The 23996-nt window shown below is 30.3% G+C and overlaps 1 protein-coding gene across 1 annotated transcript in view; it reads right to left on the bottom strand.

The window, feature by feature from the left end:
- The window catches only part of LOC114736648 (MADS-box protein SVP-like), a 34131-nt gene extending 15094 nt beyond the window's left edge, over positions 1–19037 (bottom strand). Inside the window, exons 1-4 of the mRNA XM_028924524.1 lie at positions 19020–19037; positions 18530–18719; positions 16505–16586; positions 15635–15693 (exon numbers count right to left, since the gene is read on the bottom strand). Coding sequence (XP_028780357.1) covers positions 15635–15693; positions 16505–16586; positions 18530–18711 — 323 coding nt within the window. The 5' untranslated portion in view covers positions 18712–18719; positions 19020–19037. The remainder of the gene's footprint in view (positions 1–15634; positions 15694–16504; positions 16587–18529; positions 18720–19019) is intronic.
- Between the last annotated feature and the right edge of the window lie 4959 nt (positions 19038–23996).

The following is a 23996-nucleotide window of genomic DNA, read 5'->3' as shown; positions in this document are numbered from 1 at the left end:
TCTTTAAGGATGTGAAAAATGGAAAGCCAGAAAAAAAAATGTTTTTGGCCAAGAACCTCGAACTACCAAGTTACTGGGGCAAATAAGAAAACAATTGATAAAGCATTTTCAGAAAGAAGAAGAGTTAAGCTGGAGCTCATGAAAACAGGGAACCCTACATGAAGATTGTAAGAGATTTCTTGAATATTGTAGGCTTCTAGCTGTTGTCCTCCTTTTATCTTCTCAGCTTTGGTGGTTCCCACGTTAATGGCATTTCAAAGGAAATTGATATATGCGCCTTTTCCTTTTATGGGCAAGTTGATGTGTTCCCTGTAGCCACCACTTCTATTACATTTTCTTCTATTTCCCGTTTTACACAGTTGGCCGTCATAAATCTTTCTAGCTTAGTTTTATAAAGGGAAAGTAAAGGTAAGCTTGTTAACTACGAGAACTTTGGTTTATGCCTTTTCCTCGTTTTTTTTCCCAGTTAAGCATGAAAGGAATTATTTCAGATCATGTTGAGTAGACATATAATCTGATGAGTAATTTCAAGTGACTACCTTGACATGGGTTGTTCAAAGTGATCTTAATCCAAGATCTCAAATTATCAAAGAAATCATAAGAAATTTTGACAGACAATATCCCAAAACAAACAATCGGAGAAAAAGGGCAGTTAACAAAAAAAATATGTAGTAAAGATTCCTCTTCTTCACAACCAAATAAACAAAGATCCGAGACATGAAGATGGTGTAGTATTAGAAGAATATCATGAGAAGGCAAATTTTCCAATTTATTCATGAGAAATTATTACAAAATTATCATGGTAATTATTTTTATCTTTATCTCTCATTCAAATGCATTTTTTTTAAATGTATAAATACTAAAGAGAATGGTAGTTATTAGTCAAGGATTGCATAAAAAATTTAATACTTCCTCCAATTCTCAATATATACAAGAACTATTACATTTAAGGCATCATATTTGTACCATTTAAATATGAATTTGAATGGTTCAGATTTAATTTCTTCTTAATTTCTGTTATTTGTTATTAGCTAACATCATCATTTTGCTTTCTATTTTAATTTCATTTTAGACTTAGAAGACTCTAATAATAAAACTTGTTTTTAATAAAGTCCCATCATTAATAGGACTTAAGTAAGGCAAATTTACCTATATATTGCAAATAGTAAAAAAAAAAACCCAAATCTTATAAAATAAAAAGTATTCATTAAAATGTTACACTTGAAATCGTTCATGCAAAAAAATAATTCTAAATTTGTGAAGAAGTTGTTCTTAGATTTTAACTTAATATTAACTTTTTTTGTTAAGTTTAAAAGCTAAAATCATTCACTTGGTGAATGACTTTCCCATTCCTTCCTCTTTTTTTCCTGTCCTGTCTCTTACTTTTTATTTTTTTTCCCCTTTCTCTCTCCCATCCCACTCTCCCACATTTAGATAAAATGAATAAATGAGGTATGAAAATAACAAAATATGAAGATTCATAAGATAAAGGATTAAAAAAAATATAAAAATGTAAAAATCAGAAAAACAATCAAAAAATATTTATCAATTTTTTAAATCAATTTATTTAACTTATACATTAACATATAATTTAATATTACATATGAGTATTTTAAGAAAATCAAATCATGTTTGTTATAATTAATTAATTAGGTGATAGATGTTAGTTGTCACCCCACTATTATTGTCTTTTTCAGGGTAACAGAGTAAACATGGACTTGCTAATGTCACTTTCAGCACCTGTATAGGATCCTCGTATTGTGATATATTTATTTGAAACTTTTTCACACTATAATATTTTGACCTTTTTCTTTTCTTTTCCATCTAATTTTTTGTAGTGTATGGCTTAATCTATAAGCCTCATGTGATCTTCATTTGAACGTTCATGAGTTGAAATAACTGTGTCTGGTCCCCATGTCAGATCTTTTTAAGGTGAGAGAGAGAGAGAGAGAGTCCTTTCCTCATCACATTTATATTTATAGTTACTAGTTAAGAGTTAATATCATGAATTTTCTTCCACCAAAAAAATGTCCCCTTAATCTAATTCATTAAAAATAGTTAGAAATATTTTCCAAAAAAATCAGAAATAGTATTTATTAAATAAATTTTAATTTATTATTTTCTTTAGTTCAAAATATAAGAACCATTTTATAGTATAATTTACACTATAAAATTAGGTTTATATTTAGGATTGGAGGAATCTAGCTAGTTACTTACCTTTTGGTAAATCTTATTTTGGTAGTACTCCTCTGATCCTTAATATAAGATTTATTTAATTAATTTGATTAGATTAAGGAAGTTAGGTAAGTTAGTTAATTATAAGGAATATGACATGTTTTTCATAAAACATCATAATCATCTTCCTTAATATCCTCTCTCTCTCTTCTACTTGATTATGGTTGAGGAAAATTCACAAGGATAATTTAGAAAAAATTTATAAATATGATAAATAGGTCTTATATTTAAGACTAAAATTAACTCAATAATTAGGCCATATATTAAGAACCGGAGGAGTATCATCTATTTGAGCATACTGAAATAGAAAATATAAGGAAAAATTACATGTAGATCCCATAGAAGACAATTAATTTTGAAAAGGTCCCTAAAAATCCCCAAATGCTTCCTAAGTCCCCAAGGACCTTAGAGAAAAAATTTAACTTGTGGAATTACCTACTTGCCTTCACCGAATAACAACATGCACAGCTACAATCACAACCTACACAACAGCCAATAACAACCTACATTTAAGCCATTCACAACATGCACAGCAGCCAATCACAACCCACACTCAACCGAATGACAACATGCACAGCATACAATCACAACCTACACAGCAACCAATCACAACTTTTCCATCAGTGAGGGCAAGTAGGTAATTTACAATTTTAATTTTTGCTCTGAAGTCCCTTGGGACTTAGGAAGCATTTGGGAATTTTGAGGAACTTTTTCAGAATTAATTGACTTCTATGAGACCTGTGTGTGATTTTCCCAAAATATAATAACATGATATTGTTATGTTGATTATGAATAACATGTGTGTAGGGAGGGAGGGAGGGAGGGAGTACGCAATTCATTTTTATGCAATAAAATTTTAATGTTCTAATGAGAAGGATTTTTTTTTTTTTGGGTCCAACTGATGAGAAGGACTTTAGTAAGATAGTAAATCTTGATTAAAGAAAAAAGGTTTTTGGACGAGTTCTTCAAAGAAAAGAGAAATAATTACATCAAAATTTTATTTTTTATTTTTTTATTTTTAAAAAGAGTGCTAGGGAGCGAGAATGACGTGATTATATATTTGTGATAGATTATCTCCACCAAAAGCAGCAAAGCTACCAGTACGAGAGTACATCAATGTCAATGACGAGTACATCTGCGCTCTTCCAAATAATAATTCACCACCATAGGTAAAAAAATATTTACAATATTATATTATCAATAAATTCTTGCATGCACCTGCTGCACCGCCTCATTTGTGATCTGACCAATCACAATATATCAACTCACAATATTATTAAGTAAATAAGTTTCAATTAAAATATTACTTTCAATCTTAATTATAAAAGTTACTTAACTAATTTAAAGATATTAAAAAAATAAATTAAATTAGTTATTTATAATAAATATGTGTTGTCTTTTTTAAAATATCTTTACTAATTAAATGTATTGATTAGAACTATCATTATTAAAAGGACTATTTTTTAAAAAAATATGTATAAATATGAGAGATAAAATATATTAAGATATTATATTTAGGATTAAAATAAAAGTCAAATGATTGTACTAAGAAGCAGAGGTAGTAATAATTACAGGGAAAGACTCGGCGATTTCAACTTCCGTCAAGAAATTTCAAAATTTCCATCGAAGAACCCTAACCTCTACACTGCAGCCAACGCTTTTCTTCGTCCGTGAAACTCCGCCGCTGTAGCCAACACTCTTCTTCGTCCATGGAGCTCTGCCGCTCAACGCACTCGCCGTCGATTACTTAGGGAATTGGTTGTCGGCCTCGCCTTTGCCGGCAACTACGTCAGCCCAAAGGTTCCCTTCTCTTCCTCTCCTCTATTCTTTTTCCAATCCAACCTCACGCCAATCCCTTCCTAAATTATCCGCAGGATATTGTCGTTGAAGGATTGAAGGCCACAAGATTAGGACCATTAGTGTCTGGTGAAGTTGAATGAGGAATCGACGATGGTGCTTTTTTTTTTTTGGACCAAAAGTGATGGTGCGTTCTAACTCATTAGCAATGGAAGGCCACAGTATTCTGTTCCATTATTTTCTTCGATTTCAATTTGTTTATATTTGTTTTAATTTACTAGTTTATTAAGTTATGTTGTTTCTACCTAAAACTTCTTGATTATTTTATAATTTTACAGATCTAGTATTCAATCAAATGTTGAGGATGGATAACCAACCTCTAGTCTTTGATATTCAGTTTGGTCATTCCTCAAATTACGACCTTTCGGTGAAATTCAGCAAATGGCACATTCTTGAACATATGGGAAAAAAGCTTTATAAAAATGATTTGGAAAATGCCTCATCATTCTGTGTCAATGCTGCTGATCTTTTTTTTTTTAATTGTTTGTGCACTGCAAATGATATTGTTGCTTTATGGGACGAGATGGACAGAGAAAAATGACCGAAATGGTTCAAGGCTTCTCCTCAGCTGCTGTAGGAGTGAAGGATTGATTTTAGTGTTTTCACTATTTTAGTAGGGATGAACGTGATTCTGCACATTTGGTTGGTTTGCTTTGCAAATGCTGTATTGCATGGTTCTAGTCCTTCAAGATCATTGTATGGTTGATCATATGTATTTTGTAACATGACAAAGTTAATTCAATTAATTGAAATGTTGCTTTGCTCTCCCGATTTGACACGAGATGAATTTCTGCGCAGTTATTCCCTTCACTTTTGGAACTCTTTGTTATGCATTTTGGCATAACTATTTGGAAGAAGAATCAACTATCTGAACACCAAAACAAAGGCATTCCATTGAAACAATCAACTGTCATGTTACTGCACCAATTTAATTGAAACATGACATACATGCATGAAACATTTTTGGACAGCAAGTTACATGTACTAAATAGCGGCAACCTATACCAACGAACTAACTAGTCAGCACCAAGCTCATCGAAGTCAAACTAAAGTCATTATCCCCTTCAATTCTCAAAAGCTTTCCACGTCAAAATCACATTGTTAGCCATTATGCCTCCTGTAATGAAAGATTTCAGCAAGGCCACGTCCTCCTCTCACCTACCCAGCTTGCCATGATGCATATAATTCTCCTCCCTTGAAGTTTCATACCTACACGAAACCATAATGCCAATGCCACATTTTGATGAGGTGACCAAAAGAAGGTTTAACACTGATTGTTAATTACAATGAAAAAGCAAAGGCTGTCAAGCCAGAAAGCCATACAGACACTAGCTAGGTAAGTTTCTTTATGATCTTCATAGACAACTCACTCAAATGGAATTTAGGCCTACAAATTCTGCAAAGAGTCAGAAACAAAATAAACATCACAAAATTTCTGAAAAAAATTATCACCAGTCTTGACAACCATGACAACCACATCATATAATATTTTAGAACAACCCACCTCGTATTTTCAAAAGCAAGAGGAATTTATGTGCTTGAAGTACGAGATCAAAAACAATCTATGCGTGCAGGTTGGATAGAAATTATTACAAACATAAGTAAAATGATTTAACATAAACAAAACAAGGTAGCTGAAATTACAAATATAGTTAAACTCACCATCCATGAAGATGCCTTGTAGAAGATATAAACAATGATATTGGTTCAAGGCCCCAATAATCTAAAAATATTCAACAGCATTTTGGACTGGCAAAATACAAATACTTGGAAAAATAATAAATAAACTGAATCAAATGCGTTGATGATAGGTAGGATTTGTCTTATTGTACCTCAATTCACTATCAATTAAGTCAAATAACAAACATCTCATCTCAGTGAAGCCTCAAGAATCATAGTGAAATGATTTTTATTGACAGAGGCTCTGGTGATTGCAAGGTTTAGACTTTTGAATTAAAGACACAGGGACCGTAAAAGTGTTCTTAAAAGCTCCGAAAATTGATTTTAAGTTAGGGTTCTGGGCTTCAAAAATGATTTCATTACTTATTTGTAACAATAAATCACAGCTTACCAGTAACAAATCGAAGTAAAACACAATCAAAAGAGGATCTTCAAGAGACCTTCAGCCTTCAGAGCTCAAACTTCGTCTCTAATTTATAAGACAGCCACCGGGAAGGGGAAGATAAGGATAAATGGCCTCTTGTTCGATCAAAAATAAGAGAAAAAGGAAGGCACATATTAACTTACCCACCAGGAAGAGCTCAAGCTTCGTCTCAAGTCACCAGGAAGAGGGCAATCATCATTGAATGTAGAGATTAGGGTTCTTCTATGGGAATTTTCTGATGCAAGTTGAAAGCCCCGAGTTTAACTTATAATTATATTTTAATTAAAATCTTAACAATTAGAGATGACCTAGCAGCCACCTAATAAATTAAAATGTGGTGACTTGTTATATTCTGATTGGCTAGAGCATAGATGAGGTGGTGTACTCAAGAATTCCTCTTATATTATCATCAAAATCCATATGAGTAACATTAAACTAATTTTTCTTCCTATTTTGGGGAGACACAATCAAGGTGCATATTTACTTCTGATACACAAATGCCATATATGAATCAGATGCATATACAGTGATGTACATATAAACATATGTATGGATGTATGTATATTCAACAGGTCGACATTTTCATTTCTTAAAGAGTATAAGATACGATACTTCTAGGATGCGTTTATATATTCATGAAAAAATTTATAAAGCAAACAAAAAATATAGTTGGAATTCAAACAAATGTAGACTAGAATATAGTCCTTTGTTACTACTGAATACCAAAAAATACATAATTTAATATAAGAACAAGTTGGGAGTTTAAATTTGATCCTAAATATAAAATCTCAATTTATTTTGTTTCTTAAATTTATAATTTTCCCCCAAAATATTCTTAAGGAGTTCCTATCAAAAAGCAATTCAAATATATTCCTTTAGTCGTAAATATAAGATCTATTTCTTAAGGTAACCTATTTCGTAGTATAATTTTCACTACAAAATAGATCTTATATTTAGAACAGGAGGAGTATATAATTAAAAATGATAGTTTAAAAAATCAAGGCACATTTATTATAAATAATAAAATTGACTAATTTTCTTAATATTTGTAAGTTAGTTATCTAGTTCTTCAATTAAAAAAATGGAGGTAATATCAATCTTTTTTTGGAGCCTTTTGAAATAGTTTATAAATAACTTTTTAATCGTGATTTATGAAATACAAGATAAATATACGAGAGAAGTTTTGTTATATGAATTGTGCTTATAAGTTATTTTAAAACCATCTTCCCTTGCTTGACGTCATACGCAAGCAAACATAATAGTATTCTAAAATTTTCTAGCGCCATCAAAGTAATTCCGTGCATCCCCCTTTTTGCCAGCTAATTCCATGCATTTCCGCTTATTCTTTTCCCTCATATATAAAATGAAAAGCTTTAACATCATAATCTTTAGCTCAGGCCAAAAAAAAAAACATCATAATCTTTAGCAGAATTTAATTTCTGTATAAAAATGTCTTGAAGTATCCACTAAGATTCTAGGAGTATCCGACATGTATAAAAAATTTTAAATTTTTTCTTAAAAAAGTATTTCAATTTCAATAGTATGTATCTGCTCCCTTGATCCTATAACTGTATGAATATTAAGAAAATTAATTATTTATAATAAATAGGTGTTGTCTTTCCTACAATATCATTATCAATCATGTGTATTGAAACTACTACCTCAGGTCCTTAATATAAGATTTCATTTGACTTTTATTTTGGTCCTAATTATAAGACTCCAATCCACTTTGTCTCTCATATTTATGCATTTTTTCCAAGATAGTCCTTCTAATAATGGTAGTTCTAGCCAATACACTTGATTAGCAAGGATATCTTAGGAAAGATAACATCTATTTATTACAAATAACTAACTTAACTTATTTTCTTAATTTTTTCAAATTAGTCAACTAACTCTTATAATTAGAACCGGAGGTAGTATCATTTAATATAAATTCTTTAACACATGCAATCAGTATAAGGATTACTTTGAAGAAAAAAAGGACAAATATGTGAAATGAGGTGGATTTATGTCTTATATTTAAGATTAAATTAAATCTCCAATTAACTTTTATATTAAGGACTAAAAATAGTATAAAGTACTGTGGTGTATGATTATCTGGTATAATACAATACCAATACATCAAACAATTTGAAGTATTGATGCTTCATTGGAGTGTTCTTTAATTTACTCTGAGTACAAAAGGCAAACGATAGACCGTTCCCAATTATGTTACTACATGTCCAGGGTTGACATCTAAACTCACAATCACTTGATTAAATATTTTGGCCAATTTTACTATTTATAAAGAATACGGGCTAGATATGCATCCTAATATTTAATAATTAGTGGCTTTAAGGAATGACTCAAAACAATGGCTAACTGCCTTAGTGGTAATAATGTCACCTTTAGATAAAGTTTTGAGTTTGAGTTGAGTGTTGATATAGTGGGGTGTGTGTGTGGTGTTTGAATTGTATAAACCAAACCAAAAAAGGAAGGCACTAAAACTGGCTAATGATATGTTTACTATGTTGAATAAATTGAAACAAGAGAACCTAAAAATGAATTATAATATATATATTTTTTCCAAAAAAGTGAATTATAATATATGATTTTTAATTAATTATTATATATAAAACTAGGACTAAATTTTAGTAATATCATATACATGCTATTTATAAAAATTATAGTATATAAAGGCATTGTATATAAAGCTAATATATGTGTTCGATTAATGGTGATATAATGTGAAAATAATTGTCCCTCATATATGTTTTTACTTTTCAAGTGGGATTGAACACTTGTCTATTATATGGGGAGAATTACAATAAAGTCTTAAAAGAAAATTACTAGTAAATCCTTAAAACTTGTCTTTGCAGCCTGCTTTGTTATTACTGGGACTTTTTAATAATTATATTCCTTATTTAAAACCTCATAACAATTCCCCGTATTATATATTGCCAAGAGCAGTAAAATTATACAGTAATAATGAACATTAGTTGATCGGATGGATTACTACTATTTTTATTTTCTTCATGAATAATAATAAAAAACTTCACTGCAGCCCAGGAACAGCTAAGTTGAAACAACTACACACAGCTATACACTTGCATTATTGTACAACCACTATTCATAAATTTAAAATCTAGCACTGTGCTTTTCAGTCAAGAACGGTTTTCACAAAACTTCCAAAAAAAAAAGATCTACTGCGCTTCTTCCTTCAGAAGCTTTAATTTCATTCAGGGAAAGAGTAACCTGCGATTCAGTAAATAAAATAACGATTAATGAAACTTGATAACCTTAATTGCCTAGAGTTTTAGACTAATTAAACTCACCCACATGGATTGCAAATCATTCATGTAAGCCACAGGGACTTACCATTAAAAACTTCATCGTCATGGACAACTACATTAATGGGGTCAACAATATCATATCAAATGTACACAGACACGCAAGTGTAGGAAGTTGCAGTACTAACAAGTTGTAAAAAGTGAAGCTTATTTAGAGCACTAGGCCCATTCAAAGCAAAATCTAATAAATCTCATCTTAAATATAAGTGCCAGATAATTAATTTACAGTTATTGAGAATGATTAATGGGGTTTGTTATCTGTAATAAATGTGGTAGTTTACCTAAAACACCACATTCATTCATTTGAATTGAAAATTACCTTCATGGATTTTTTTTTTAAAAGCCCTTTAGTATTGTAACCAACATGATTGTTTGAAAAAGAATTATAAATTTGTAAATAAAATGGATTTAGGACTTACAGTTGAAACCTAAACAATGCTCTTAACTAACTTCCATATTTAGGACCAAATACTTTTGAGGGAGCAAAATAACTAACCTACAGTAACCGGAGATAAAACACAGCTCTCTCATCAGTGGCGTTTATAGCAACTTGCCTTTTTGCGGGAGACGTGTCTGATGGCTGATATTGTTCATCCTCAAGCCACTGGGCCTATCAACACATTATTTCATTTCCCAGTTCGATACAATTCCCAGATCAGTACTGACAAAAACAAAGACCATAAGAATCTGAAACCTGTTCATTACCTGATCTAATCTCTGGTTTTCTTCCATGGATTTGGTGAACTGGATTGGCATTAAGTTTAAAAACATGGAAAGTGAGACATTATATTATCACTATGAAGACACATTAATGAGAAATTAATTGCCAAGAGAATTAGTGACAAGAATCTGACAACCTTCTTTAGCCTCTGGTTTTCTTCCTTGAGTCCGTCTTCCTTTATTGACGTCAAAATTAAAACGCATTATTAAAACAAATATGAGACATGAATGAAGACTCACAACGTGCTACAAAGATTAACAAATATTTTATTAATGTAAGATGTTACTATAACTAAAATATGGGATGGAGGAAGTGCCTTAGACATTACTACATTGCATATTATATTACCACAAGACATTAAATGCTGTAAATATAAACTCAAAGTTATGGTTAAACTTAATCAGATGTGCTAAGTTCATTTTGTGTGTTTAAGTTGTTGACATTGGTAAGTATAGACTTTTTGATAAAGTTGTGTGTTTAAAATTCAAAAAAAAAAAATCTGCTTTAGTTCTGTATGAGTTTATGTATGTTGAATTTACGTGTCTTTAATTTGAGGCATGTCGTTTGTGGTTTTTTGTAATCTCTATTAACTATGGGCTTATTTAAAGGCTCACGGAAATTACTCGCTCCATTCCTTTTTGACGGTCACTTTTTAAGAAAATTCTTGTTTATATTTATCTGTCATTATAAAATTTGAAGATAAAAATAATTACTATTTTCTTCATTCTACCCTTGTCTTTACTAACTTCAGAATTCCAAAGGCAGCATTAATTACTAAAATAAAAGGTTAAGTTAGAAGGAATTAATTCTGATCAATACTTTCTCATTATAACGCTGAGGAAAAGGCTGAATATAATGCATAGGATTCTTTTGATAAACAAACATAACGCTAACCTTTTTCTTTAGAACACTGATCTCCTGCTCAAATACTTCGACCTGAAACATATAGAATTAGTTTCTATCTGTTCTAAATATTGCAAGCTGCGTTTTACCCATACCATGGAATCGAAGAACAGATAGAAAGAACAAACGCATCATAACAGTTTACTATCGCTAAATAGTACAGAAACAAATGAAAAAAAGAAGAGGCAACGTTATAGTGAACAGCAAACAGTATCAATAAACTCTAATCTTTATAACATAGTGAATAACATTGCATATCATCTCTCCAAAAAATGCTTTTTTGAATCAAACCCATATGAAGCTCGGAAAAGCATGAAGCCTCAGGCAAGCCACTTACAATTCTTAGTTGTCTAGCTAGCATATGTTTAGGTTAAATTTCATTCTTGAATTGACGAAAAATTGGGGGAAAAAAACTAAATTTTAAATTGGCTAGAGTAGTCAAACCAAAGCGTGTCATCTGTATAATCTTACAAGTAATAGTTAGCAGGAATATTGTATCCAATGAAGAGGCTAGTTGGGAATGGAATATTAACAAGGGAGCCATTCTTATTTGAATCCCTATAGACTGAGTTGACAATGGGCAAGCAACGCCAACCTCCATTGTCAAGTCCATATTCTTTCTCATTTTCCTCACCTAGTGAAAGAAGTACCACAGGATCAACAGTTCTTCAGCCTGAAGATCCTCTAGTGAAATACCGCTAAAAAATTCAAATGTTTACTAAAAGCAAATTTATGCATTTTGTAGTTTTTCTGTGTATGTTTCAAACGCCAACACCCAACTTCTTTAGAAGCAATAGAAAAATTTGAGTGGCAAAGTGCTACGACGGAGGAGATTCAAGCATCCATAAAACTCAACATGCGTGGGAGTCAGATGTTCATGAAGGCCAAAATGTTATAAGGTCCCGAGGGGTAGAGCTGTTAGAGCCCAACACATTTAAACCCTTTTAAATTGATGACCAGCAGGCTTAACAATTAGGTCCCAAAATGAGTAAATGGGCTAAACGTTGGGCCCATTTGGGTCAAATAATTAAAAGGCCATCCCTTAAATATATGTTTTTAAATTATTCAACTACTAGAGACCAAGAGAGCTTCAGTCCTTCCATCCTCACACCAACTGCCTTCTGATCTCATTGTCAAGCTTCAACTCTTCAATCTTCCTTCAACTCTCAAAGTCTCACTTAGCTTGGTTGTTCTATGCGGGGTAAATTGTTTGTGGTTTTATCCTTCCCCATTCCTCTGCTGACAATGCAGTGTCCTTGACTTCTTTCTCCTAGGTACTCCTTCCTTCCTCTTGTGCTCTACTCTACTCTACTCCTCTTGTTCTTTCATTTAACATGACTAATGTTTTGTTAACATAGAGAAGTTATTATGAACTGGATCAGAGCATGTTTGAATCAATTATTTGTGCTTAATGTTAATTTTGTTTGTTCAAACACGCATGTATTTGTTTAGTTGCTGCTTGGCCAATATTAATTATGAATTAGGAGGATTATGGTTTTCCCTGACAAAGGGAATCTTGATTATGAATATAGATTGGGAAAGTGGGATTAGATGTGTTCTAATTTGCCATTAGGATAAACATAAAACTAATGGACCCCATAAAATCATTAAAGAGTAACTTTGGATTTTATTGCCTCTGGAGTAATTATGCCGGGAATGGCATGTTTAAAACATTAAGAGAGGAGTATATGTGAATCAAGAGACATTAATAGCCACTAAAACTTCATATTAACTAAAAGGGATTACCATTATAGGGTATGTGGTTTTGGAACAAGAACATTACCATTATGGCTTATATATTTTTTATTTGAAAATGTTAAAAAAATAGCTTTTTGGCCCGGCCCTTACTAGTGGAAGCATTTAAGAGTATAAAGCTCGATTTGTTTTCAAGGGATACTAACAACAAGGTATGAATTTTGAGGAGACTTCTCCAACTGCTCAATTTGAAATTGTGAGAGTTGTTTCATTTTTGGTTTCTTAGTTGCAGTTACCTGTTATTAATTTGATTCAAATTCTGCTTTTTAAATGATGAGTTAGAAGACGAGGTTAATGTGACATCCTATAATTTAAAAGGAACTCACATGAAAATTTGTAGGGACCAACTTGTAAAGAAATATATAGTTTTGAGGTTTTATCCTAATTATGTATAGTGAAGGAGAAGTTGTGGCAGAAATATATAACTTCAAAACTATGGTACAAAACAGTCCCCTCAACATTAGAATGTATAATAAGGGAAAGTAAGAGATTTACAAGAGATTAAACCATATCTTTCTACAAAAGATGTATTTTGATATATTTACCCCTTCATAAAAAAATATTTTAAAATATTAATCCTTTTACTAAGATGTTAGGTAGGAAAAAAGACATGAAACTAGACAATTTTTTGTGTAGGCTTATAAGATTATTGATATAATCTTCATTTGGAACACTTGTTATTGTAAAACACATAGTAAGGAAATCTCTTATGAGTACAAGCCCAAAGGAAAGCTCAATCCCAAAAAACTAGTATATTAGAAGAAAGAGCTCATTAAACTTGTAAACCACGCTACACTTGCAAGACTCCCCAGTATGGGAATCACAACAAAATCCTTGATATTGTCAATTCTGCACAAGATAGCAATCCTACCCTTCTTATATGTCTGTCTTGTTTGCGTGCCTAGTTTATTTTATGTAATTTTATGTGATAAGTGTATCTGTACTCAAAGTTAGAGCCTTGAATAGTTAAATATTGCCTCTTTGGCAAAGAATTATACCCTTGTGGTAAAGAAACTTGAAGGCAGAGTCTGTATAGTAAGAAAGCCTTGTGGCTAAGAGATGTCTTTATGGCATAAAAAGCAGGATAGGTAAGGGGGAGAGTGCAGTGGTTCTCTAATAATGAATTCTAGGTGTTTGTGATATCATCTAATTAATATGTATGTCATCTTTTATATAGTGATTCATTTTATGTTATTATATATGTGTATTCCCTTCCTATTGGGATTTTCCCCAAAATATCATCCCATCTTGTCAACCCATACTTGGCGAAGTTAGTGGAACATACAATGACAGGCAAGTTGTCAATGAGTTTTGAGAAGAATAAAGAGGATCTAATTCAATTATGATTCAGTTACGTTTGGAATAATTAAGGGATGAAAAGCATCCCGTAATTGGGTGAGATTTATCAGGTTTCTCTTATTGGAGTTATAATGGTCAACCTAAGTCATATTTGGCATATTCGGTAAATTATAGTTATAAATATATAAAATGATTTATGAACAGAGATTTGAGAGGACTATGAATGATTTTCCTATATCTGTACCATTTGGATATATAGGATATGAGGATTATGAGACTGCTCATTATCAATTATAAAAGGAATGCGGATAAGGTTAGTTAGTGTCTTAAATCGGTCATTGCGAGCATTCTTTAATTTGTATCTTACACAGGTGAAGGGTCAAATGAGCATCAAACAGGAAAAATCATTTCCTATAACTAAAGGACATGTAGAGCATTAAAACTAGAATTTATTTAGGTTACGTCGATCCCTGTAGCATGAGGCAAAGTTGAAACACAATACAAGAGAAAATGTTTAAATTATGCATTTTATTATGAGGATATAGTTGCTTTTTGATCCGCGATTTAAAATTATGTTCACAAAAGGGGGAAAGAATTATAGATCATTACTAACATTCTTTGGTGGAACCATGGATTAAGGTAGCCTTATGATAGCCCCCAAAAAAAAAAAAGGTAGCCTCATGGTAGCCAAAAAACAAAGAACAAAAAGGTGGCAGTATAAAGAGACTTTAATTGACCTTTCTAATGATAAAAGAATAGGGAGATCTTGACCTTATCTAATTTTTATTTCATTCACTTCCTATTTTTTATGCCGCAATGAATATTTGAAATATAATATATAGTTTTGTCATTATAAAAGGGACAAATCGAATATTATGAGCTAAACAAGATGAATAACTGTCAAATTAGCCTCTGCATATGAGACAGTTATTTCAAAGGGAAAACAACAAGGACAAAAAAACATGTTGAATTTCAAAAAGATAAATAGGCCATGGTTACTATTCTTGTAGTGGTTTGGACTACTCTTGTAATGACTTTAGCAAGTCAAAATCAATCAAAATCACTTAGCTGTCATTTTGAAATTCAACAGGTATTTTTTTTTTGTTACTTTTCCTCTTTCTCAAATAAGCCATTGTTTAATTGACAGTTGATAACTGTAATTTACGGAATAAAAAAATCATAAAATATTTCAATTTTTGTATTACTGTCATAAAAGGAAAAGACAAACCTTTGCTTTTGAAACGCGATGCAAGCTTGTGCTAAGTAAATCTTCTAGCTTCCTCAGATCTTTTACAGACAGCCCTTGTAGATCTTCCCCATTGAGCTGTCTATTATTAGATGTGGAGCAACATATTTGAATCTATAATAAACACATTGTACATCCCCCATAATAAAATCTTTAACACCATTTAATAATGGTAATAGTAATACCTTATTTCAAGAGTCTTCTCTTCTATTTCCTTGTTTAGCATAAAATATTCACCTTCAACCTGTCCAATTACCATATGCTTTCCACATTCAATGACAAAAGTTTTGGTATACTCCAAGCATTTTCATATTAGGTATGTATATGGCGCATCATACCCTTGAATAAAAAAAGAAGTAACTGTTGAATAATTATTGCAGTAATATAATATACTTCCTAAATATTAGTTAAGAGGTTTCTTTTGGTTCTAATTGAAGTAGACCTCATTTTTTATTCCAAATTTATAATTTTTCACGAAATTATCTCTATTTTTATAGACATTAATATCCTTCTAGTAGAGGCAATCCTAATTACACAAATAAAAGGAGTTTTCATCAATGAGTGTAGTTTCCAATGCCAGTGACTAGAGGGGATATTTCAGGATAACCAACACACATTTTTTAACAAATAACTAATTTAATTTTCTTAATATATGTAAATTACTTATCTAACTCGAATATTTAGGGTGAGGGAAGTATATTGTACTCCCCCTGATCCATATTATAAGACGTTTCTAACTAATTTCCAAGTCCTAATAAAAATAGTTAAAAGCATTAAATTTGTCATAAAATTTAAGAGATTTCTAATATTATCCTTATTAATCACACTAAATTCCAATATCATACTAATTTTTATTCTCTCTCACTATCCTTATAAAATATGGGCATATATGGGAAGAAATATTTAATGCTCATTGAAACTATCAAAATGTCTTATAACCAAAAATATTTTTGTAAGATTTTTTTATATACAGACACACAGACAGAGATGGGAAAAAGAAAGATGAATCAAAACAGCAATAGATGAAGGGGTAGAGAGCAGAAGAAAAATTATACCTGTAGCTCTTGAGGTGGCTGGTATGACTTCACAAGGTTCACATCTGAGTATAGGTTTCTCCTTTCAATTACTTGCCTCGTGCTTAAAACAACAAAAATATTGAAAATTAAAATGGAAGTCATACTTTAAAACTATTTCTAGCGAATTATATAGCATAAATTATCATTTGATGAATTAAAATTATTTATGGAATTTAAATTTTAATGGAAGTCATACTTTTGCTGTGGGGAGGGGCACAATGGAAGTCATAGTTAAAATAAGTGAATTTAAATACAGCATTAAATTTGCTTATGTATCCAATCAGTCATGTATATATATACCAATGAATTTATTCTTAGTGGCTTCCATGGCCAAACATTACAGATGGGTTTTTTATTTAGAGATATATATGTGACAATAATGTGTAATATAATAGCATTTTTTTAATTAACCGAATCTTAACTCAAGATAGACTCATTCAAAATTATAACATTTAAATATTGCCATTAATAGATATCAAAATATGAAGACAATAAGGAAAACGTCAAGAGCAATCTGTGATAAGCTGATAGCCTTACAAAACTTTTAGTATCTTCAAAGCAAAAGTGACCCGACTGTTCTAGTAGCATGTTCTCATAATCCTCTTTAAACTGTTTTAATCCACCTAATTAATCAATAAAAAATACAAAGAAAAAACAATTATGAACTAAAAGTTAATTTGGGATGTTCTCTATTGCCCAAAAAAAGAAAACATCCCTGCCTCTTAAAAGTATGCCGTATTTGTACTTCTCTAGACCATTTAAATTAAACTAGAAGATTTAAATCTTCTTTTGATATTTTTTATTTTGAAAGCAACATAGTAAAAAAAATACATACAATTTTCCAACACCATTGAAAGTGATTTTGAATAAAAATAGAATTAAAATAATAAGATAAAAACCATCTCATATACAGCCTATATAGGACATGCAGTACCGCTTGAACAGCGTATTGTGGGCCTTTTTTTTTTTTTCCCTGTTTCCAAAAGAAATCAAAGACGAATACATTATTCTTGACTTGTGAATAGCGTAGTTTCTTGTAGATTTTAAATAATTGATATAACTATATTGATCGTTATGGAAAGGATCATATTTTTTTTCCAGAGGAAAAATAGCATCTTGACATTAACAAAAGCCTCTGGAACTGAAGCAGCTTCATGGAATCTAATATTCCTCCATATATGTGTCGTTTTCGTTATTTTCAAACCACTATTTTGTACTGTTTTAAGTTTTAAACGTTGATTATTGTACATATTATTCACATCAACGTTGAACAAATTCCATAGTCTCTTCCAAGACTATCAAGATTTCAGTGTTCAAACTATTTTAGCAGCAACCTCAAGACATTGTGTAAAAAGTTAAAGGTATAAGCAAAACACAGTTATGATGAGATTACTCATTATTTTCAATTATACCCACATGATTAATTCTCAGATACACACATATATAAAAGCACACAAAAGGACTATATCACAACTTTTTGGTCAGCACGTCTAGTTCAAGTTTTCTTCTTACAGGAAGAGAAGTACTGTGTGGAAGCAACTTGAACCTAAATCATTTCAATTAGAGAGAGAGAGAGAGAGAAGATACCTTGTACTGGCACAACAGAAGGTAATTTTCGCCGAAACATGAACATGGTAATTGATGATCAAACAGATGAGATACATAAATGCTGACACTTAAAAAAGAATAGACAAATGAATCATGGGTCAAACTTGGTATGCTAATAATCTGGATTCTAGGTTGAGTGATTGTGCTTTTTAGAGCCATTTCATGTTAAATCTCACTCTATCAAAACTGAAGGAGATTATATAGACAAATTTAGAAGAGAGCACAAATGAGACGAATAAAAGCATACGCTATCACAGCTTCTTTATCAACAAATAAAGATCAGGATTTATTTTCCTCTAAACAAAAACGAAAATCCCAGACGTGATTAAAATTCAGATTATTCTGATTCCTAGTGATAGTACACACATATACATTATATAGAGAGAGAAAAGATACCTTGTACTAGCATAATCAAAGAGTTTGCCCGAAGCTGAAAATACTAAGAGAGCAATCTCAGCATCACAGAGAGTTGACAGCTCCATAGCCTTCTTGAATAGACCTTTCCTTCTCTTTGAGAAAGCCACCTGCCTCGCAGCTACGTTCTCGATCTTCTTTATTGCTATCTTCCTTCTCGTCATTTCAACCAATCTCTCCTTCAAACTAAAACCAAGTTAAATCAAAGAGAAAGAATTAGGGAAATCTAAAGATTTAATCCAGTGTCAGACAAAAATTAATTACGCAGAAGAATATTATCTGCGTGTTAAACGAAAAAGACAAGCATAAAATGAAGAGAACTTGGATTGGGCGTAGGTGGAACAACAAGATAAAAAGAGTTTGAGGCTTGGATAGGATAGATTAGGAAGGATAAGTGCAGATCTAAGTAAGAAATACAGAGAGAAGGGGAGGTTTCTTCTTGAGAAGGAGAGCGAAGTGTTGTTACCTGCAAGAATATTCTGAAATGTGATGACTGAAGAAAGGATGAAAGATAGAGTCTTGGTGAGCAGGAAATTATTAAGGAGGAGACAGGCTTCCCTAAATTTAAAAAAAAAAAAAGGAAAAAAGAAGAAACTCTTGCGGTGGGTAAATTGATTGCATTAATTGCAGCTTTATACATGGGCACACGCACACGCATTCGCCATTTAGTGCCACGAGTTTGGGATCACTAATTCACTAAAAAAAAAAAAAAACCATGTAAGAATGATTTCTAGATAAAGAGAAATAGAAAATTTTAATGAGGGTGTGTTTGAAAAATTTTATCCATAAATGCAGTTTTTGGTATGTGAGAATAACTTATAAGTAACTTATAATAAAAACTCGAGTAGTATTATATTTTGAGACAAAATTCTCTTTACATATTTATTTTATATAATATAAAATTACTAAAAATAAATTGTGTTAAATTATATTTAGTATTCTAAAGTATTTTTTATGGTATGTAGTATCAAAAACTAATTTTTTTTATATTCATTTAGCATGTTAAAGTATTTTTTTAGTAGCTCCTAATGTTCTAAAATAAATTTTAGTACAATTTTGTCCCTAAAGCATTTTTCTAATAGCAATATACTCTCTACACTTATTACTGATATTACTAAAAATATATGTAAGAAATTGATTATTTATTAAGTATGATTGGTTATTTATAATAAATAATTTTCATTCCTAAAATATTTGCTAATTAAGTATTGGCTAAAACTATCATTATTAGGATTATCTTAAAAAATACATAAATATAAGAAACAAAATGATTGTCTTATAATTAGGACCAAATAAAAGTCAAAATAATATATTAATTATGGTGATAGATACACCAAAAATTATTTTAAGATACTATATGTTATTGAAAAATTGTTTTAGAGTGTTGGAGGAGGGAGTGAGGGAGGAGGTATTTTGTTATTCTTTGAGCACATTGTTCATCCCTCCTGTGCCATAGGATGCATTTTGAAAAATAAAAGTTTAAATTATAAGCTGCCTAGTAAGTGTAACGGGTCATTAGGACAGATAAACAATACACCCCTTAGAAACATATAAGAAGTTTTCTCCTTGTACAGTTAGAAAAATTCAAAATTCTGTCCATGTATAGAATTACGATGTCAAATAGATTCATAAAATCATCAAATCCATTAGACTATGATTTAAATTAAATACTTTTTTCTTATTCTTTCCCCAAAAAAGAAAATCACTCGTATTTGCAACCTCACGACTCAAGCTGGATAACTCTCAAATAACTCAAAGGAAAACAAAACCTTTAATTAGGCATTTTATTTCATTTATTGAGGGGTCTCTTCCCCTTTTCTTGTCTGTCTATTAAATTATAAGCTGCCTGGTAATTGTTGGAATATTTTTAAAATGAAGAGATGTGTTTTTGAAAAGTCATGTTCTTATGTAAATTTATTAAATTAATAAATTTATATGAGGGGTTATGTCTTCATATAAATTAATAAATTTATTTGAAGAGTTGTATTCTCACATAAATTAATATATTTATATGAAAAATTGTGTCTTCATATAAATTAATATATTTATATGAAAGGCTATGTAGGTAGTTACAATAATAAAAGACCCTACATATTAAATACATTTTATTTATTTAAATTATGTTAGTTCATGAACCAACATATGGGACTTGTATTTAATAAAGTATTATTTCAAAAGGCATCTCTTCAAGACATCATTCCATGGTCTCTATAAAACCGTCACCATCACTTCATTTGGATACAACACAATTCAAACACAAAGATCAAACTTACTGCCTTTGTCTTTGAGTGAACGTAGAGATAGAGTCAAATTATCACCTTGTAAAGGCCATTGTTTTATTCGATTGAATCTTGGAAGTGCAATCCATATTCAAGAGTTTTCATTGTATCCTGAAAGAAATTTGCCAATCAACCCGACTTGCATCCTATAAGATAAGAATATGTAGAGACACATTAAGTCTGAAGGAAAGTGCTGCCCATACCTTGAAGACATCGTACACCACTTTCTTTTTCCTCTCTTCTTCTTGTACTCTTCACAAAACCATCCCTACCAGCAGTAATAATATTAGATATATTTTATTTTATTTTTATAATTTTAATAGCCACTTCATTTCTCTTTAATTTAATTGAAATGTTACAATATTTTCAAATCAATTAAAAATTTAACAACTTTTTTAATTTTTGATAAGAAAGTGGATAAATGACGAGATGGGAACACTTCGTCATTTGAGGGGGAAAAACTAATTATAATTCTTTCTAATTGATAATTATGTCAGATCATATTAACAATTAATATTAAATAAAGTGAGTGTTAAAGTATGTATAAAACTATTAAAGTTATTAACAATTTTTAGATAAGATATCGAAATATTATTTTCTAAAAATTCCTCTGACAATGCATATATTTTTGTCCAATGTTGATGACTGAATATATTAAATTTTATTATGTTTGATGTACCAATATTTTCTAATTGGAAGCAATTCTACTTGAGGTATTGGCAGACACTAAACGTTAGAAGACAGTGCTTTGAATATGATTATTTTTAATAGGAGAATACTGATGCCGAGAGGAAAAAAAATACCTTGATTTAAAAAGAAAATAACTTTAAAAAAAATATCTAATATCTAGTTTTGAATGAATTCAATAATGTGTTTTAGTTTTAAGAGATAGGATGAACGAAAAAATTTACCTATTATACTATCAAAAAGAAACACCAGGCACTGTAATAAAATGTTAGGGGTAAAAATACTCATTAATTTTTCAAAACGGGGCAAAAATGCTATTTTTGTTGACTACCCTTAACATCCATCACTTTTTCTTTTGTGAATCCCACTAAGCATACACGTGTTTCTTTCTCACTACTCACTTTGTCGTCTACTCACACATTATTAAGAATATAATGATTTAAATATATTTTTAATTGTAAAATAAATTAATATATTTGTAGAGTTGGTGTTAATGAAGGTATCATCATCATTCATGTCATCATTAGGTACATATTGAGAATAGGAAGACAATTTCTTAGAAAACTTGTTTATATTTCATTAAAATCAATTCCTCTTGATTATTAACAATAATTAAAAATAATAAGAATATTAATAATTTTCTTATACAAACTGATACAAGAAAGAAATAATTTTATCATATGTACAATATATTGAAAGATATAATATATAATAGAAATTCAAAACCAAAAAATGAGTTTATATGAACACAAACTAATATTGAAGTGAATTTTGAATTTCAATCATTAAACAATAAAATTTAATTGTGATATAATTAATACGAATAATATAGATTGGTTTTGGTCTTCTATGCAAAAACAAATGATATAAATAAAGAATTTTAAGAAAACAAATTACATAGGATATATACATATACAAGGAGGAGAATATTGTTTATTATAATCTATTCAAATCATTTAATTTTTTAATATAATAATTTATTAGATTTTATTATAGTAGTTATTTTTTGAATAACTAGATTTTTTTGCTAACTATAAATGGTTTTCATCAAATATATAAAACATATATAGATAATATAATATAATGTAATATAATATATATATATATATAATTAAATTGGATATCTTATCAATGTTAATTAAAAAATAAATTTTAAGAAAAAATTATTTATGATTTAAAATTCAAAATTAGTTTCATTGGAAATTAAAATTATATTAAAAATATTATTTAAAATAAAACATTATAATATAAATAGTAAAAAATATTTAAAAAATATTTTTTCATTAAAATAGCTATGATAAAAATTATCATATAGTTTATTTTTAGTTTTTAATAATATATATGTATATAATATTGTTTGTGTAAAAGAATATTATATATATATTTAATTTTGCATAGTAAGTTAATAGGTTCGTTGCAACTCAACTGGTAAAGCCGTATGCGCCCACAGATGAGGTCTCGGGTTCAAGCCATGGATAAGTCACTTTGAGGAGGAATTATGTGGTGGTGACATGTGGTAGGCAGAGATGAGGTGACAGTGACACATGGCGATCATCGCTGAGGTGGTAAGGACACATGTTTAGAGGAGTTCTTTGCTAGGATTAAGAGGTTTTAAAGCTTAGGAGCTTTGAGTTTAAAGTTTGAAGGAGATTTGGAGCTTCATTTCTCATTTTCCTTGGTTTTCTTCTTCTCTTCTTATTTGTCCTTGTATGGATTAAAACTTATTTTAACTCTTTCTTTGGTATTAATGAAATGTTATTTTGTTTTTACCTTGAGTTTAGTGCTTTCTTGTAATTGGCCACCACTTGAAGTGATTTGTTTAATTGGTTGAAATTTGAGAAAGTTAAATTGATCTTTGATCTTGGGTAAAAACCTACTATATTGAAAGTTTATTCTATTAAATGGATGGTTTGTTGATAGAATAGAGATATATCTATTAACCTAGCATTGGTCAAAAAAAGATTTTGATTTTCAAAGTGTAATGTTGTCAACAAAAGCAAGAGATTGTGAAGGTTTATTAAGATTACAAAATTTGGTTTTGACTTGAGAAAGCTTAATTAACATTTGTGAACCTTAGACTGACTTAACTTATCATTAAAACACTAAATGAGAAGTTTTTAATCAAGTTTTATGAAATACAATAGTGAGAAATAATCCTAGATTCTTATTTGTCTCAAAGTTAAGTTTTTAGCTTCGATTTTAAGCTTTATTTTCAAAGTACCTTTATGAGACAACTTCATTTACACATTAATTTCACTTAACCTAATCATAAACACAATTGTGATTTTTAACTTGTCTGGCCTTAACCTCTAAGGGAACGATATTTTTTATACTACTAGCGACTCGTGCACTTAGAGTTAAACTAAATGGCAAACAGCAGTGATGATGATATACTGTTGCTTTGATGGTGGGGAGACGACAATCATGGAGATACTTGCTATTTTTTTGTCTAACTTAAATATTATTTTGCCACATCTACCTCC

This window comes from Neltuma alba, unplaced genomic scaffold (genome assembly GCF_004799145.2).
Source record: "Neltuma alba isolate B1F8T4 unplaced genomic scaffold, ASM479914v2 tig00013353_pilon, whole genome shotgun sequence".
NCBI lineage: Eukaryota > Viridiplantae > Streptophyta > Magnoliopsida > Fabales > Fabaceae > Neltuma > Neltuma alba.
This window is presented reverse-complemented; position numbering and strand designations above follow the sequence as displayed.